The sequence below is a fragment of the Oncorhynchus masou genome, chromosome 23, assembly GCF_036934945.1.
Source record: "Oncorhynchus masou masou isolate Uvic2021 chromosome 23, UVic_Omas_1.1, whole genome shotgun sequence".
In the NCBI taxonomy this organism is placed as follows: Eukaryota; Metazoa; Chordata; class Actinopteri; order Salmoniformes; family Salmonidae; genus Oncorhynchus; species Oncorhynchus masou.
In genome coordinates, this window is record NC_088234.1 from 38095230 (window position 1) to 38114726 (window position 19497).

The following is a 19497-nucleotide window of genomic DNA, read 5'->3' on the forward strand; positions in this document are numbered from 1 at the left end:
TCATGTAGAAAGGCTCGGTTTTGATTCTGTTTTTGGTTTATATTCTGTTAATGAATAAAAGTCCTGGGTAGTTTCCCTGGAGAAAAGGTCCACCTTGGTCTAAGCTTGTGCTACTTCACATTATCGTCACTTGTGGGCCAGCCCGGCACCCCTGACCGCTACACTGGTGGAGAATGCAGGCATTAAATCTCTGGGTTTGGAGGGCTAAGAGACAAAAGACTGATGTAATTCCATATCATGGAGAACCTCAAGTAGCTGGCTCATGACAGCCAGGCCCAGTATGACATAACACAGGGAGTTCATTACAAATGCTAGGTTCCTGGTCCATTTACAGACCATCACCACTGGTGCTCCACAGGCAACCCCAGCCAGTGGACCCAACCTGGAAAGGCTCCTGCTGAAAATTACAGAGGCGGATGATGTGGAAGCCTACCTCTTGCCTCAGAGAACCGCAACACGGGAGGGTTGGCCTGAGAGCACCTGGGTTGGGCTGCATGGACCCTTCCTGGCTAGAGATGCACACCGGTCCTACTATGACCTATCAGATGATCAAGCTAAAGATAACAAGGTGGTTAAGGCAGCGATTCTGGCGCAGCATGGCTACACGTTGATTAGCCAGGTCTTGGAGTTCCATGAATGGACCTTTGTCCCCATCCAGTCAGTTAGGGCCCAGATGCACTACCTTATGTGGCTGGCGAAGGCCTGTTTGCAGAGTGACCCCTCAGGGCCTAGTGTGGAGGAGAGTGGTAATGGACCACTTCCTACGGGCCAAGAAGGTGGCCAGCCAGGGCAATCCACAATCCGTGTACCAACTAGTCCTCCTAGTGGAGAGCCACCAGACCACAATGGATATGCTGGAATCTGGTAAGACAGACAAGACTGAGGGTAAGCTAAGGTAACAACCAGAGACCCCTGCCTCACGCCCAGAGGTGGAGTCGCCCTGACAAGGTATGTTCGGGCTAAGCCCAGACCTAAGTTATGCATGTAGAAATTAACCCATTCCCACTCCGCAGACCCAGTTGGGGGGAGGCCCTGTCACTTAATGACTTGTTGGGAGGAATCACCAGCCCCCAGATTCCCAACCAAAGTAGATGGAAGAGATGCAGAAGCCCCGTTGGACACCGGCAGTACTATGTCGTTGATACAGCCACAGCCAGTAGGTGAGCACAATCGTACCCCAGAGAATCCCGTGGCAGTGTCCTGCATTCGTGGGGACACCAAGGAGTATAACACGGCAGTGGTGAAGCTGACAACCCCTCAATGGAACTATCAACTTCGAGTAGGGGTAGTGTCCAACCTCCCGGTACACCTTCTGGTGGGTCACGATTGTCCTCCTTTCTAAACTGTTGGGAAACAGAAGGCCCGGTTCAACTGTCTTCCGTTGGAAGACCCCAACCTCACCCAAGCGAGGAGCAAGGTCACTGAAGTAGATGGAAAGATGATCCCTGGGGAGAGCGAATTAAGATATCATTGATTCAGAGATTTCCATACCCAACTATAACATCTATAACATCTTCCGTCAAGATAGAACTGCCAAAGGGGGAGGAGTTGCAGTCTACTGCAGAGATAGCCTGCAAAGTAATGTCATACTTTCCAGGTCCATACCCAAACAGTTCGAACTACTAATTCTGAACATTACTCTCTCCAGAAATAAGTCGCTCACTGTTGCCGCCTGCTACCGACCCCCCTCAGCTCCCAGCTGTGCCCTGGACACCATTTGTGAATTGATTGCCCCCATCTAGCTTCAGAGTTTGTTCTGTTAGGTGACCTAAACTGGGATATGCTTAACACCCCGGCAGTCCTACAATCTAAGCTAGATGCCCTCAATCTCACACAAATCATCAAGGAACCCACCAGGTACAACCCTAACTCTGTAAGCAAGGGCACCCTCATAGACGTCATCCTGACCAACTGGCCCTCCAAATACACCTCCGCTGTCTTCAATCAGGATCTCAGCGACCACTGCCTCATTGCCTGTATCCGCTATGGAGCCGCAGTCAAACGACCACCCCTCATCACTGTCAAACGCTCCCTAAAACACTTCTGTGAGCAGGCCTTTCTAATCAACCTGGCCCGGGTACCCTGGAAGGACATTGACCTCATCCTGTCAGTTGAGGATGCCTGGTCATCCTTTAAGAGTAACTTCCTCACCATTTTAGATAAGCATGCTCCGTTCAAAAAAATGCAGAACTAAGAACAGATACAGCCCTTGGTTCACTCCAGACCTGACTGGCCTCGACCAGCACAAAAACATCATGTGGCGGACTGCAATAGCATCGAACAGTCCCCGCGATATGCAACTGTTCAGGGAAGTCCGGAACCAATACATGCAGTCAGTCAGGAAAGCTAAGGCCAGCTTCTTCAGGCAGAAGTTTGCATCCTGTAGCTCCAACTCCAAAAAGTTCTGGGACACTGAAGTCCATGGAGAACAAGAGCACCTCCTCCCAGCTGCCCACTGCACTGAGGCTAGGGAACACGGTCACCACCGACAAATCCATGATTATTGAAAACTTCAACAAGCATTTCTCAACGGCTGGCCATGCCTTCCGCCTGGCTACTCCAACCTCGACCAACAGCTCCGGCCCCCCCGCAGCTCCTCGCCCAAGCCTCTCCAGGTTCTCCTTTACCCAAATCCAGATAGCAGATGTTCTGAAAGAGCTGCAAAACCTGGACCCGTATAAATCAGCTGGGCTTGACAATCTGGACCCTCTATTTCTGAAACTATCCGCCGACATTGTCGCAACCCCTATTACCAGCCTGTTCAACCTCTCTTTCATATCGTCTGAGATCCCCAAGGATTGGAAAGCTGCCGCAGTCATCCCCCTCTTCAAAGGGGGAGACACCCTGGACCCAAACTGTTACAGACCTATATCCATTCTGCCTTGCCTATCTAAGGTCTTCGAAAGCCAAGTCAACAAACAGGTCACTGACCATCTCAAATCCCACCGTACCTTCTCCGCTATGCAATCTGGTTTCCGAGCCGGTCACGGGTGCACCTCAGCCACACTCAAGGTACTAAACGACATCATAACCGCCATCGATAAAAGACAGTACTGTGCAGCCGTCTTCATCGACCTTGCCAAGGCTTTCGACTCTGTCAATCACCATATTCTTATCGGCAGACTCAGTAGCCTCGGTTTTTCGGATGACTGCCTTGCCTGGTTCACCAATTACTTTGCAGACAGAGTTCAGTGTGTCAAATCGGAGGGCATGCTGTCCGGTCCTCTGGCAGTCTCTATGGGGGTGCCACAGGGTTCAATTCTCGGGCCGACTCTTTTCTCTGTATATATCAATGATGTTGCTCTTGCTGCGGGCGATTCCCTGATCCACCTCTACGCAGACGACACCATTCTATATACTTTCGGCCCGTCATTGGACACTGTGCTATCTAACCTCCAAACGAGCTTCAATGCCATACAACACTCCTTCCGTGGCCTCCAACTGCTCTTAAACGCTAGTAAAACCAAATGCATGCTTTTCAACCGATCGCTGCCTGCACCCGCATGCCCGACTAGCATCACCACACTGGATGGTTCCGACCTTGAATATGTGGACACCTATAAGTACCTAGGTGTCTGGCTAGACTGCAAACTCTCCTTCCAGACCCATATCAAACATCTCCAATCAAAAATCAAATCAAGAGTCGGCTTTCTATTCCGTAACAAAGCCTCCTTCACTCACGCTGCCAAGCTTACCCTAGTAAAACTGACTATCCTACCGATCCTCGACTTCGGCGATGTCATCTACAAAATTGCTTCCAACACTCTTTTCAGCAAACTGGATGCAGTTTATCACAGTGCCATCCGTTTTGTCACTAAAGCACCTTATACTACCCACCACTGCGACTTGTATGCCCTAGTCGGCTGGCCCTCGCTACATATTCGTCGCAAGACCCACTGGCTCCAGGTCGTCTACAAGGCCATGCTAGGTAAAGCTCCGCCTTATCTCAGTTCACTGGTCACGATGGCAACACCCATCCGTAGCACGCGCTCCAGCAGGTGTATCTCACTGATCATCCCTAAAGCCAACACCTCATTCGGCCGCCTTTCGTTCCAGTACTCTGCTGCCTGACTGGAACGAATTGCAAAAATCGCTGAAGTTGGAGACCTTTATCTCCCTCACCAACTTCAAACATCAGCTATCTGAGCAACTAACCGATCGCTGCAGCTGTACATAATCTATTGGTAAATAGCCCACCCATTTTCACCTACCTCATCCCCACAGTTTTTATTTATTTACTTTTCTGCTCTTTTGCACACCAATATCTCTACCTGTACATGATCATTTATCAATCCAGTGTTAATCTGCAATATTGTAATTATTCGCCTACCTCCTCATGCCTTTTGCACACATTGTATATAGACTCCCCTTTTTTTCTACTGTGTTATTGACTTGTTAATTGTTTACTCCATGTGTAACTCTGTGTTGTCTGTTCACACTGCTATGCTTTATCTTGGCCAGGTCGCAGTTGTAAATGAGAACTTGTTCTCAACTAGCCTACCTGGTTAAATAAAGGTGAAATAAAAATCAAATAAATAAAAATTTGTGATTAAGAGGCAGCTGTTGTATTATGCTAAATAAGTCAATTCTAAAGTTAAACTGTTATTGGTCCAAAGGCAGTATGACCCCACCATATTGAAAATTATCCAACTCTGATGTCCTTGGAGGCAATCTGGGGGTCCAGAAGACAAAGGACAGGGTCCTCTGGCGCTTCTACTGGCTGGGAGTAGTAAGAGCCATGAAGGACTATTGTCGGTTGTGTCCCGAATGGCAACTCAGTGCATCTAAAGCACACATCCTCTAATCCCTCTTCCTATTATGGATGTCCCCTTTGAGAGAATCACAACGGACCTGGTGGAGCCCCTGGTGAAGTCCACCAAAGGGCACCAATAGATCCTGGTGATTCTAGACTATGCCATTCCCATAAGAACTATGACCTCAAAAGGGATTGCCAAGGAACTGGTGTTGTTCTTCAGACGAGTTTCCTGTCCGCACAGAAGCAGCTCGAAAGGAGGTTGCAATCAACACGCAGCTTACAAAACTACAGCGGCAAGAGATGGGGGAACTAGTGGACCAGAGCAGGGACCTCTCTCCCTTCCCAGGGTGCACAACCTTGAAGCACCACCACATCATAACACTGAGACTGCACTTGTGAAGGTGGTAAATTACCTTTTAATGGCATCAGACCGAGGCTCTGCATCTGTCCTCGTGCTCCTAGACCTTAGTGCTGCTTTTGATACCATCGATCACCACATTATTTTGGAGAGATTGGAAACCCAAATTGGTCTACACGGACAAGTTCTGGCCTGGTTTAGATCTTATCTGTCGGAAAGATATCAGTTTGTCTCTGTGGATGGTTTGTGCTCTGACAAATCAAATGTAAATTTCGGTGTTCCTTAAGGTTCAGTTTCAGGACCACTATTGTTTTCACTATATATTTTACCTCTTGGGGATGTCATTCGAAAACAATGTTGACTTTCACTGCTATGCAGATGACACACAGCTGTACATTTCAATGAAACATGGTGAAGCCCCAAAATTGCCCTCGCTAGAAGCATGTGTGTACATATGCATATGTTTACACATAAGGAAGTGGATGGCTGCAAACTCTACTTTTAAACTCGGACAAAACAGAGATGCTTGTTCTAGGTCCCAAGAAACAAAGATCTTCTGTTGAATCTGACAATTAATCTTAATGGTTGTACAGTCGTCTCGAATAAAACTGAAGGACCCTGGCATTACTCTGGACCCTGATCTCTTTTGAAGAACACATCAAGACTGTTTCAAGCTTTTTTCCATCTACGTAACATTGCAAAAATCAGAGACGTCCTGTCCAAAAATGATGCAGAAAAATTAATCCATGCTTTTGTCACTTCTAGGTTAGACTACTGCAATGCACTACTTTCCGTCTACCCGGATAAAGCACTAAATAAACTTCAGTTAGTGCTAAATACGGCTGCTAGAATCCTGACTAGAACCAAAATATTTGATCATATTACTCCAGTGCTAGCCTCCCTACACTGGCTTCCTGTCAAGGCAAGGGCTGATTTCAAGGTTTTACTGCTACCCTCCAAAGCATTACATGAGCTTGCTCTTGCCTATCTCTCTGATTTGGTCTTGCCGTACATACCTACAGTGCCTTGCAAAAGTATTCGCCCCCCTTGAACTTTGCGACCTTTTGCCACATTTCAGGCTTCAAACATAAAGATATAAAACTATATTTTTTTTGTGAAGAATCAACAACAAGTGGGACACAATCATGAAGTGGAACGACATTTATTGGATATTTCACAAGACGCACGCAGGCCTCCTAATTGTCCCAAGAATTTCTAAGCAAACGGCTGGAGGCAGGGCTTTCTCCTATAGAGCTCCATTTTTATGGAATGGTCTGCCTACCCATGTGAGAGACGCAAACTCGGTCTCAACCTGTAAGTCTTTACTGAAGACTCATCTCTTCAGTGGGTCATATGATTGACTGTAGTCTGGCCCAGGAGTGTGAAGGTGAATGGAAAGGCTCTGGAGCAACGAACCGTCCTTGCTGTCACTGCCTGGCCGGTTCCTCTCTTTCCACTGGGATTCTCTGCCTCTGACCCTATTACAGGGGCTGAGTCACTGGCTTACTAGGGCTCTTTCATACCGTCCCTAGGAGGGGTGCGTCACTTGAGTGGGTTGAGTCACTGATGTGATCTCCCCCCCCCCCCCCCCCTTGGGCTGTGCCGTGGTGAAGATCTTTGTGGGCTATACTCGGCCTTGTCTCAGGATGGTAAGTTGGTGGTTGAAGATATCCCTCTAGTGGTGTGGGGGCTGTGCTTTGGCAAAGTGGGTGGGGTTATAACCTTCCTGTTTGGCCCTGACCGGGGGTGTCCTCGGATGGGGCCACAGTGTCTCCTGACCCCTCCTGTCTCAGCCTCCAGTATTTATGCTGCTGTAGTTTGTGTCGGGGGGCTAGGGTCAGTTTGTTATATCTGGAGTACTTCTCCAGTCCGATCCGGTGTCCTGTGTGAATTTAAGTATGCTCTCTCTAATTCTCTCTTTCTTTCTCTCTCGGAGGACCTGAGCCCTAGGACCATGCCTCAGGACTACCTGACATGATGACTCCTCTCGGTCCCCAGTCCACCTGGCCGTGCTGCTGCTCCAGTTTCAACTGTTCCGCCTGTGATTATTATTATTTGACCATGCTGGTCATTTATGAACATTTGAACATCTTGGCCATGTTCTGTTATAATCTCCACCCGGCACAGCCAGAAGAGGACTGGCCACCCCACATACCTAGAGAGGAACCAGGCTTTCTTCACAGATTTTGGCCTTTCTAGGGAGTTGTTCCTAGCCACCATGCTTCTACACCTGCATTGTTTGGGGTTTTAGGCTGGGTTTCTGTACAGCACTTTGAGATATCAGCTGATGTACGAAGGGCTATATAAATACATTTGATTTTGACTTCTGAAAACTAAATAAGATATCAAAATGTGACGCTTATCCTATGCCCGGTGTAGATGAGCTGACTGACCGCTTTGGCAGCGACTAGTATATCAGCACCCTGGATCTTACTAAGGGGTACTGGCAGGTTCCCGTGGCTCAAAAAAAGGGGGGAGAAGACTGCCTTTGCCACACATACAGTGCTGTCCCATTACACGGGTTTACCCTTCGGCCTGCATGGAGCTTCGCCTACTTTTCAGAGGCTAACGGCTAGGGTCCTGAGACCCCACAGTGAGTACTCGGCAGCATATTTGGACAACGTGATAGGGCTGTACACAAAGTGGAAATCTCACCTGAAGCAGCTCAACGCTGTCTTGGAGGTACTTCGCAGAGCAGGTCCAACCGCCAATGCAAAAAACATGCAGGCTGGGATTTGAGTAAGGAGAGTACCTGGCATCACCATCGGGGGGGGCAAAGTCAAACTGCTAGAGAACAAAGCTCAAGCCATCCGACAGAGGCCACAGCCACAAACCAAGTCTCAGGTAAAAACCTTAGGAATGCTGGTTAGCCTATCAAACTATGCAACTGTAGCTGGTCTTTTCACAGACCTGACCATAAAAGCCCCAGCCCAGCCTGGTCAGGTGGACTGACAAAGCGGAAGAAGCCTTCCAGAACCCAAAGGAGGCCCTGTGTTCCAGACTGGTCTTGGTGATGCCAGACTTTGGGGGAGAGAAGGTGGTCCAGACTGATGTCTCAGACAAATGGGTGGGCGCAGGCTTGTCCCGATAAATATGCAGGGAGGAGCATACCATCCTATATAAATCAGCCAGAAGCTGTATCCACAAGACCAAATACTCAGTGGAGAAAGAGTGCCTAGGGGTGCTGTGTGCATTGAAGAAGTTAATGTACCTCCTGGGACGACACTCACACAGGTCATGGACCATGCTCCTCTGGTCTGGATGTCCAGGAACAAGGAGACCAACAATAGTGCCCAGGTGGTTTCTCTCACGTCCACAGATCTGGGTCTAAATACGGGAATGCAGTCGCACTGTCCCGCTGGAACGCTGTGTGGACGACGACCACCCTACCCAGAAAGGGTGGGTGTGTGAGATGGACACTATATTCCTTCTCGTTGGCTACATCAGCTGGCCAGGAGAGGGGGTGGCCTGAAAGGGTAAGTTACACACACCTGAAAATAATTCACTTGGAAGTTGGGTGGAAACTGTTTTTAACCTGGCTTTGGCCAGATCTGCTTGTGTCCCTGGAGCAGCAAGAGCTGAAACGCTGAGCCCTCTAATGCAGAAAGGAATATCAGACCAAAACAGGACAAGAACTTACCGGACGTTAATTGGCTGTAGACCTGACCCCAGTAAGGAGAAGTCTGTTAGATAAATGTTTTATTTTGTTTGATATGCCGGTAAACAGCTTAGCTGTCCGGTAGCAGAGGGACCAGAAAAACACGTAGAAAGGCTCAAAGGAAGAGCTAGGTTTTTGGTTTGGTTTCATTGTTACCCAGCACGATGGCACATTCTGTTAATGAATAAAAGTCCTGGGTAGTTTCCCTGGAGAAAAGGTCCACCTTGGTCTGAGCTTGTGCTACTTCACACTTGTGGGCCAGCCTGGCACCCCTGCCCGCTACAATATTAAAATCACTCATGGCAATCATTCGGTCAAGTGCCACTAGAATAGAGAGAGACCGAGAATGACAAGCGTATTCATCTAATTATCTAAACAGCTGCGTCCTGAGCGCATGACAGAATGCCAGTTCTGAGGCATGTCTGTCTGAGCAGCTGTCATGCAGTTTCTTTACCAGCCATGTTGGAAAAATCTTGCATTCACTATAATGTCATCAGTACTTATTCTTCAGATATTTCTTCAGTCATAGTCATCTCAAGACAAGTGGGGGAAAAACCTGAACCATTTGATTCCTTTTCAAAATTCAGTTACGTTTTATGAACTAATGACACGACCCAGAAGAGATTTTAAATTCTATATTGTCAGCGTTCTTCAAGAACCCTAGGGGGGGAAGAAAAAAAAAAGAAAAAAACAATTCACACATCCATATGCATTTAAACATTTTCTTAGTCAGGCAACCTCTTCAAAGACCTTAAAATAAATAGCAGGGTGAGGGTTGTGGTCCCAGAGGAGATTAATCTGGAACGGGTCCTGCAGGGCCATTACAGCTGCAGTGACTGACTAATGAGAAAGTCTGGTGCATTCAATGACATTCAGTGACAATGTTGCAGATATACATTTAATGAATCAACCTGACAATGGCCAATTCTATATGACAGAAAATCATATCTGTCCTACAAAATGCAGTTCTATCTGAATGTTTTGTAACATTGCAACCTTCTAAAAGAGACTCACGAATACAGCCAGGGTCATTTTCAATATGCATTAAACAGAAGACAAAGAAGGGACTGAAAAAGGGAGCGACAACCTAGACTTGTCCAATAAGAAACATCTATTTTTTGTCGCAAAACACTTTGCATGCCCTAGTTAACATGACCCAGGGGGATTCATTCCAACCACTGGATCAATGAGGCCCTGACCAATCACTTTCCAGGAAGGCCATGCAGGTCATTTCCCCTTACCGGTAAAGACGTGATGGCTGCATTAATCTCACACCATAACCTGTGTGTGTGTATATACAGTTGAAGTCGGAAGTTTACTTACACCTAGGTTGGAGTCATTGAAACTAGTTTTTCAACCACTCCACAAATTTCTTGTTAACAAACTTTAGTTTTGGCTAGTTGGTTAGGACATCTACTTGGTGCATGACAAGTAATTTTTCCAACAATTGTTTAGACAGATTATTTCACTTAATTCACTGTATCAAAATTCCAGTGAGTAAGAAGTTTACATACACTAAGTTGAATGTGCCTTTAAACAGCTTTGAAAATTCCAGAAAATTATGTCATGGCTTTAGAAGCTTCTGTTAGGCTTATTGACATAATTTTAGTTATGGGTGTATTTCAAGGCCTACCTTCAAACTCAGTGCCTCTTTGCTTGGCATCATGGGAAAATAAAAATAAATCAGCCTAGACCTAAAAAAAAAATTTGTATACAAGTCCGGCAGCGATTTCCAAACACCTGAAGGTACCACGTTCATGAGTACAAACAATAGTACGCAAGTATAAACACCTTGGGACCACACAGCCGTCATACCACTCAGGAAGGAGACTCGTTCTGTCTCCTAGAGATGAACGTATTTTAGTGCGAAAAGTGCAAATCAATCCCAGAACAGCAGCAAAGGACCATGTGAAGATGCTGGAGGGAACGGGTACAAAAGTATCTATATCCACTGTAAAATGACTCCTATATTGACATAACTTGAGAGGCTGCTCAGCAAGGAAGAAGCCACTGCTCCTGAACCCCCGTAAAAAAGCCAGACTATGGTTTGCTACTGCACATGGGGACAACGATAGAACTTTTTGGAGAAATGTCCTCTGGTCTGAAGAAACAAAAATAGAACTGTTTGGCCATAATGACCATTGTTATGTTTGGAGGACAAAGGGGGAGTCTTGCAAGCCGAAGAACACCATCCCACCCATGAAGCACGGGGTGGCCGCATCATGTTGTGTGGGTACTTTGCTGCAGGAGGGCCTGGTGCACTTCACAAAATAGATGGCTTCATGAGGGAGGAAAATTATGAAGCAACATCTCAAGACATCAGTCAGGAAGTTAAAGCTTGGTCGCAAATGGGTCTTCCAAATGGACAATGACCCCATGCATACTTCCAAAGATGTGGCAAAATGGCTTAAGGACAACAAGGTCAAGGTATTGGAGTGGCCATCACAAAGCCCTGACCTCAATCCTATAGAAAATGTGTGGGCAGAACTGAAAAGGCGTGTGCGAGCGAGGAAGCCTACAAAACTGTCTCGGTTACACCAGCTCTGTCAGGAGGAATGTGCCAAAATTCCCCCAACTTATTGTGGGAAGCTTATGGAAGGCTACCCTAAATGTTTGACCCAAGTTAAACAATTTAAAAGGCAATGCTACCAAATGCTAATTGAGTGTATGGAAAGTTCTGACCCACTGGGAATGTGATGAAAGAAACAAAAGCTGAAATGAAAATCACTCGCTCTTCTATTATTCTGACATTTCACATTCTTAAAATAAAGTGGTGATCTTCACTGATCTAAGACAGGGAATTTTTATTGGGATTAAATGTCAGGAATTGTGAAAAACTGAGTTTAAATGTATTTGGCTAAGGTGTATGTAAACTTCTGACTTCAACTGTATGTATGCATGTATGTATATATACACACACATTCAAGGGTTTTTCCTTATTTGTACTATTTTCAACATCTTAGAATAATAGTGAAGACATCAAAACTATGAAATAACACGGATTCATGTAGTAGCCAAAAAGTGTTAAATCAAAATATATTTTAGATTCTTCAAAGTAGCCACTCTTTGCCTTGATGGCAGCCTTACACACTCTTGGCCTTCTCTCACACAGCTTCACCTGGAATGCTTTTCCAACATGCAGAGTTCTAGTAGGCTGCTTTTCCTTCACTATGAGGTCCAACTCAACCCAAACCCATCTCAATTGGGTTGGGGGTCAGGTGATTGTGGAGGCCAGGTCATCTGATGCAGAACTCCATCACTCTCCTTCTTGGCCAAATAGCCCTTACACAGCCTGGAGGTGTGTTTTGGGTCATTGTCCTAATGAAAAACAAATGATAGTGGGACTAAGCGCAAATCAGATGGGATGGCGTGTCGCTGCACAATGATGTAGTAGCCATGCTGGTTAAGTGGGCCTATAATTCTAAATAACTTGGTGATGACGGAAAGCACTCCCACACCTCCTCTTCCATGCTTCACGGTGGGAACCACAAGTGGAGATGATCAGTTCACCTACTCTGCGTCTCACAAAGACAGCGTTTTGAGCCAAAAATCTCTAAAATTTCACCGGTCTAGTGTCCATTGCTCATGTTTCTTGGCCCAAACAAGTCTTCTTCTTATTGGTGTCCTTTAGTAGTGGTTTCTTCGCAGCATTTCAACCATAAAGGCCACACAGTCTCCTATGAACAGCTGATGTTGAGATGTCTTACTTTATATGGGCTGCAATTTCTGAGGCTGGTAACTCTAATGAACTTATCCTTTGCAGCAGAGGTAACTCTGGGTCTTCCTTTCCTGTGGCAGTCCTCATGAGAGCCAGTTTCATCATAGAGCTTGATGGTTTGTGAGTGCACTTGAAGAAACCTTCAAAGTTCTTCATTTTCTGCATTAACTGACCTTCATTTCTTAAAGTAATGATGCTCATTTCTCTTTGCTTATTTGAGCTATTCTTGCCATAATATGGACTTGGTCTTTTACCAAGGAGAGCTATCTTCTGTATACCACCCCTACCTTGTCACAACACAATTGATAGGCTCAAACGCATTAATTTCAACAAATTAACTTAAGGCACACCTGTTAATTTAAATGCATTCCAGGTGACTACGTCATGAAGCTGTTGAGATAATGCCAAGAGTCTGCAAAGCTGTCATCAAGGGTGGCTACTTTGAAGAATCTCAAATATAAAACATATTTAGATTTGTTTAACACTTTTTTGGTTACTACATGATCCCATAGTTTATGTCTACTATTATTCTACAATATAAAAATAAAGAAACTCTTGAATGAGTAGGTTTGTCCAAACTTTTGACTGGTATTGTACATGCATACGTGAATCCACACATTTGTTAACTCACAGTGGGTGAGACGTCCTCGTCGTACTTCTTGAGCTGGTTCATGAACTCTAGGTGCTTCTTCTCCTCCTCCAGCTGTGCCACGCTCTGTTCGCTCTTCTGCAGCTTCTGCTGTGTGTTGGCCAGCTCGTCCCTCAGCCACTGGTTCTCCTGGCACAGCCGACGCACCTGGGCTCGCAGCTTCTGCTTTTCAGACTCCACCGCATTTAAGTGGTTGGACAGGGCCATCATCACCTGAGGAGAAGAGGGGAGGTGGTTATCAAACCACTGCACATCAGTAGCTGTCCATGGTTCTCTTCAGTCCGCTTCCATCCTAGTTCTCCCTGGTTCCTCAGATGGAGAAATAGCATTAGAGGTAAGAGAACAAGGCAATTGCAGAGAGAGCCTTGTGAAAAACAGAGACCCTAACAGACAACATACAGCTGTGTTAAGGGTGAATCATGACTGATTTCCTAAGCTTGGTCTAATATACTGTAGATTAAGTTGCTGTCTAATATAAGTACCCTCAGAAGTTAAAGCAGCAACCAACTTGAGTCATTTGCAGAGAACCTTATCCCAGATCTGTTAAACTGTCTACCTCTAGCCAATGGTAATTTTAACACCAAATAAATTTTGCAAGACAGCATTAAATAGATATGAGACCAAACTACTCAGCTCCTCCCTCAGGCTTACATACCTGTGCTTCTCCAAGGCCCAGCTCGATCATCTCCACAGACTTGCGCAGAAGGCTGGACTTCTCGTGCACCAGGTTAGCCTCATCTTTCTTCAGGCACTTGATGGTCTCCAGCAGGCTGTGCAGGATGGAGTTGTGCTCATTCTTCAGTGCCTCCAGGCCCTGGATCACCAGCTTGGTGTTGGAGATTATCTCCTCCTGGGACAGCTTCTCAAGCTTCTCTTCCCTTGGGTACACCATCGTGGACATCGTCTAGTCTACCGTAGGGGGGACCTGGGGGAGAGGAAGGGGGAAACAGGAGGACAAGGGTGGGTTGATGTCTTGGAAGAGAGGATAGATGTGTGTGTGTATGTATGTGTATATATATATATATAGTTGCAAAAAATTCCCAGGCTTTCAAGAAAACTTGGTTGGAAGACTCCCCGGAATCTGAAGTTTTGCAAGGTAGATGGGCCCACTCAATGTCAGGTGAAAAGAAATGTCAATTAAATAAAACTATGCATCCCAGTGGGACAATTATTGCAGGGCATATTAGAAGACAAGTAAACAACACATTTGATTAGTATTCCAACAGAGCAGAGTTCATTTACACAGAGCCTATTTAGCCGGGCGTACAATACATAATTATGGCCCCGATTTAGCTGTTGCAGAGAAGTTTGAGATCATAGCCAAAATCACCATGTCATTGCCACTCGGGGCACACTGACGTCACCAACGCTCGTTTAATGTGAGGGGGTCAGACACAACCTAAGGGCTACCAATCCCATCTGAGACTCCCCAGACGTCCCAATATTTTCAAAACATGTTTGATAAAAAATTAAATGACATCGGCACAAAATCTGCAATACGCTTGTAGTGTGAGATGTGCAACTGCAAGTTTTGAGAACTGTGATGAGCAATAACTTCATCTCTGGGGTGCTCATTGGTTATCGCATCAACCAGAATGTGTAGACTCTTGAACAGGAGCGATGACTACTACTAGTATGATTTCATACTTGCCTATAACCAAAGCGTCAAATCACTACATCTCTGAAGTTCAAACAATCTAAATCACTGTTTTCGCGAGACAGCGTGGTATTGAGAATCCTCACGACCAGGTGAAGAATCTTGTGTTAAGTGACCCATCTGTACAACATTGTTTAATGTGCGCACCACTACATTGGCAGGACAAAAAAAACAACAGGAAAGACAGTTGTTTAAATTGAGAGGCTCAGCGATGTTAGGATTTTGAAAGTGGGGTTGTGTACGCCCCGTATGACAGGAGTGAAGCTGGGTACTGTCAAATCTATACTGAACAAAAATATAAAAAACGCAACATTAAGTGTTCTTCCCATGTTTCATGAGCTGAAATTTGTTCCTTACGGACAAAAAGCTTCTCTCAACTTCTTTGCACAAAATTGTTTGCATCCCTGTTTAGTGAGCATTTCTCCTTTGCCAAGATAATCCATCCACCTGACAAGTGTGGCATATCAAGAATCTGACAAACAGCATGATTACACAGGTGCACCTTATGCTGGGGGTAATAGGACAATAAAATGTGCAGTTGTGTCACACGACACAATACCACAGATGTATCAAGTTGAGGGAGCATGTAATTGGCATGCTGACTGCAGGACTGTCCACTAGAGCTGTTGACAGATAATTTATGTTAATTTCTCTACCATAAGCCACATCCAGCCACCTGGACAGCTGATGAAAATGAGGGTTTGCACAACCGAAGACTTTCTGCACAAACTATCAGAAACCATCTCAGGGAAGCTCATCTGCATGCTCGTTGTCCTCACCAAGGTCTTGACCTGACTGCAGTTCGGAATGGTAACCGTCTTCAGTGGGCAAATGCTCAGCGTCGACGGCCACTGGAGAAGTGAGCTCTTCACGGATGAATCCCGGTTTCAACTGTACCTGCGCAGATGGCGTGTGTGGGGGCGAGTGGTTTACTGATGTCACTGTTGTGAACAGAGTGTCCCATGGTGGCAGTGGGGTTATGGTACGGGGCAGGCATACGCTATGTACAATGAACAAAATTGCATTTTATCAATGTCAATTTGAACGGACAAGAGATCCCGAAATAAGATCCGCCGCCACCCCCTCATGTTTCAGCATGATAATGCACGGCCCCATGTCGCAAAGATCTGTACACAATTCCTGGAAGCTGAAAATATCCCAGTTCTTCCATGGCCTGCATACTCAGACATGTCACCCATTGTGCATGTTTGGGATGCTCTGGATTGACACGTACAACAGCATGTTCCAGTTCCCGCCAATATCCAGCAACTTCTCACAGTCACTGAAGAGTGGGAGAATATTACACAGGCCACAATCGACAGCCTGATCAAACCTATGCGAATGAGATGTGTTGCGCTGCATGAGGCAAATGGTCACACCAGATACTGACTGGTTCTCTTTTAAAGCTATCTGTGACCAACCGATGCATATCTGTATTCCCAGTCATGTGAAATCCATAGATTAAGGCCAAATTCATTTACTTAAATTGACCGATTTCCTTATATGAACTGTAACTCTGTAAAACATTTGAAATTGTTGCATGTTGCATTGATATTTTTGTTTAATGTAGATGAAAAAAAAACATGAACACAAAACATCCGTCTACATCTCAGTGACTCAGTGAACCCGCCCTTCACAGTGATAGGCAGGCACGATGTCATCTCTCTGCTCCAGTCATGACACAGTAAGCGTAAAACTGAGGATGTGTGACTGACAAATTAACAGATTTTCTGGACATACAAGAAGAGATGAAAGGATTCAGAGATTTCATCAGTGAGATGGGTCATTACTTGTATGCTGTTAAAATTATGCCATGACTAACAAATGTACTAGGATTAGGCTAGGCTACTAACTGCCCAAAGTGAGTCACTACCGCAGCCTTAATGAGTACCCTATGAAAGACATTACTCACTGTTCTGTGTGGCCTTGATAGAAGAATGTTAGACCCAGTCTTATCACAGATAACTACAACAGCAAAACAATTAAGAAAATTGTATGCAAAAACAGACGAGACAAAAATTCTTTACAAACTGTAGGCCTGTAGGCTGTAACACTGGCCTTGTTTACTTATCAGCTGCTCTTATTACTATAATTTGTATAGACTTCATGTACACTACAGTATGTGGAAGGTGAACTTGTCTATAGACCTGCTTTCCATGATGAACAGCCGTGGGGGAGAATGGGATAGGCAAATTCTAGTGGCTAGGCTGGCAGGCGGGAATGCTTTGGGCCAATCCCAATAACACCAGGTTCAGAGCAGGACAGGGCTGCAGTTTGCCGGCTGTGGACTGAGGGCACACAGATTAGAGGTTGACCAATTAAATCGGCATGGCTGATTAATTAGGGCCAATATCAAGTTCATAACAATCGGTAATCTGCCTTTTTGGACGCCGATTACATTGCAATCCACGAGGAGACTGCGTTGCAAGCTGACTACCTGTTACACGAGTGCAGCATCAAAAGGACCTTGTGGATATGCAAGGAGCCGAGTTAAATTGCTAGCTAGCGTTAAACTTATAAAAAACAATCACTAATTTACTTCACATGGTTGATGATATTACTAGGTTAACTAGCTTGTCCTGCATTGCATATAATTAAAGTGGTGCCTGTTAATTTATCACCGAATCACAGTCAACTTCAACTTTGCCAAAAAGGTGATGATTTAACAAAAGCGCATTTGCGGGAAAAAAAGCACAATAATTGCACAAATGTACCTACCCATAAACATCACTGCCTTTCTTAAAATCAATACACAAGTATATTTCTTTAAACCTGCATATTTAGTTAAAATAAATGTTAGCAGGCAATATTTACTAGAGAAATTGTCACTGCTCGTGTTCAGTGCAAGCAGAGTCAGGGTATATGCAGTAGTTTTGGCCTCCGAACAAAGACCGTATTTTACATAATTATGACATAACATTGAAGGTTGTGCAAACTAACAGCAATATTTAGATATAAGGTTGCCACCCGTTCGATAAAATACGGAACGGTTCCGTATTTCACTGAAAGAATAAACGTTTTGTTTGCGAAATGATAGTTTACAGATTTGACCATATTAACTTCTTCGATATAGGGGGCGCTCTTTTAATTTTTGGATAAAAACACGTTCCCGTTTTAAACAAGATATTTTGTCACGAAAAGATGCCCGACTACGCATATAATTGACAGCTTTGGAAAGAAAACACTGACGTTTCCAAAACTGCAAAGATATCGTCTGTGAGTGCCCCAGAACTAATGCTACAGGCGAAACCAAGATGAAATTTCATACAGGAAATGCCCCAGAATTTTAATGCGCTGTGTTCCAATGTCTCCTTATATGGCTGTGAATGCGCCAGGAATGAGCCTACACTTTGTCGTTTCCCCAAGGTGTCTGCAGCATTGTGACATATTTGTAGGCATATCATTGGAAGATTGACCATAAGAGACTACATTTACCAGGTGTCCGCTTGGTGTCCTCCGTCGAAATTATTGCGCACTTTTCCATTTGGTTCAGAGGAGAAAGGCAACTGCCACGAATGATTTATCATCGAATAGATATGTGAAAAACACCTTGTGGTACGGCAACTGCTCCGCCCACAACCGTAAGGCTAAGTCGGAAGTTTACATACACCTTAACCAAATACATTTAAACTCAGTTTTTCACAATTCCTGATGTTTGAATCCCGTCTTAGGTCAGTTAGGATCACCACTTTATTTTAAGAATGTGAAATGTCAGAATAATTGTAGAGAGAATTACAGCTTTTATTTATTTCATCACATCCCAGTGGGTCAGAAGTTTACATGCTACCAAATACTAATTGAGTGTATTTAAATTGTTTCATTTGGGTCAAATGTTTTGGGAAGCATTCCACAAGCTTCCCACAATAAGTTGGGTGAATTTTGGCCCATTCCTCCTGACAGAGCTGGTACAACTGAGTCAGGTCTGTAGGCCTCCTTGCATAAAAACGCTTTTATCAGTTCTGCCCACAAATGTTCTATAGGATTGAGTTCAGGGCTTTGCGATGGCCACTCCAATACCTTGACTTTGTTGTCCTGAAGCCATTTTGCCACAACTTTGGAAGTATGCTTGGGGTCATTGTCTATTTGGAAGATTAATTCACGACCAAGCTTTAACTTCCTGACTGATGTCTTAAGATGTTGCTTCAATGTATCCACATAATTTTCCTCCCTCATGATACCATCTATTTTCTGAAGTGCACCACTCCCTCCTGCAGCAAAGCACCCCCAACACATGATGCTGCCACACCCGTGCTTCACGGTTGGGATGGTGTTCTTCGGCTTGCAAGCCTCCCCTTTTTCCCTCCTAACATAACGATGGTCATTATGGCCAAACAGTTCTATTTTTGTTTCATCAGACCAGAGGACATTTCTCCAAAAAGTTCTATCGTTGTCCCCATGTGCAGTAGCAAACCATAGTCTGGCTTTTTACGGGGGTTCAGGAGCAGTGGCTTCTTCCTTGCTGAGCAGCCTCTCAAGTTATGTCAATATAGGAGTCATTTTACAGTGGATATAGATACTTTTGTACCCGTTCCCTCCAGCATCTTCACATGGTCCTTTGCTGCTGTTCTGGGATTGATTTGCACTTTTCGCACTAAAATACGTTCATCTCTAAGAGACAGAACGCGTCTCCTTCCTGAGTGGTATGACGGCTGTGTGGTCCCAAGGTGTTTATACTTGCGTACTATTGCTTGCACAGATGAA

At 45.1% G+C, this 19497-nt stretch overlaps 1 protein-coding gene across 5 annotated transcripts in view; it reads right to left on the reverse strand.

The window, feature by feature from the left end:
• The window catches only part of LOC135510783 (kinesin light chain 1-like), a 56732-nt gene that overhangs the window by 25711 nt on the left and 11524 nt on the right, over positions 1–19497 (reverse strand). For all 5 annotated transcript variants that reach the window (XM_064931997.1, XM_064931995.1, XM_064931996.1 and 2 more), the window contains exons 2-3: positions 13795–14064; positions 13122–13352 (exon numbers count right to left, since the gene is read on the reverse strand). In XM_064931997.1, the coding sequence (XP_064788069.1) occupies positions 13122–13352; positions 13795–14040 (477 nt within the window). In that variant the 5' untranslated portion in view covers positions 14041–14064. The remainder of the gene's footprint in view (positions 1–13121; positions 13353–13794; positions 14065–19497) is intronic.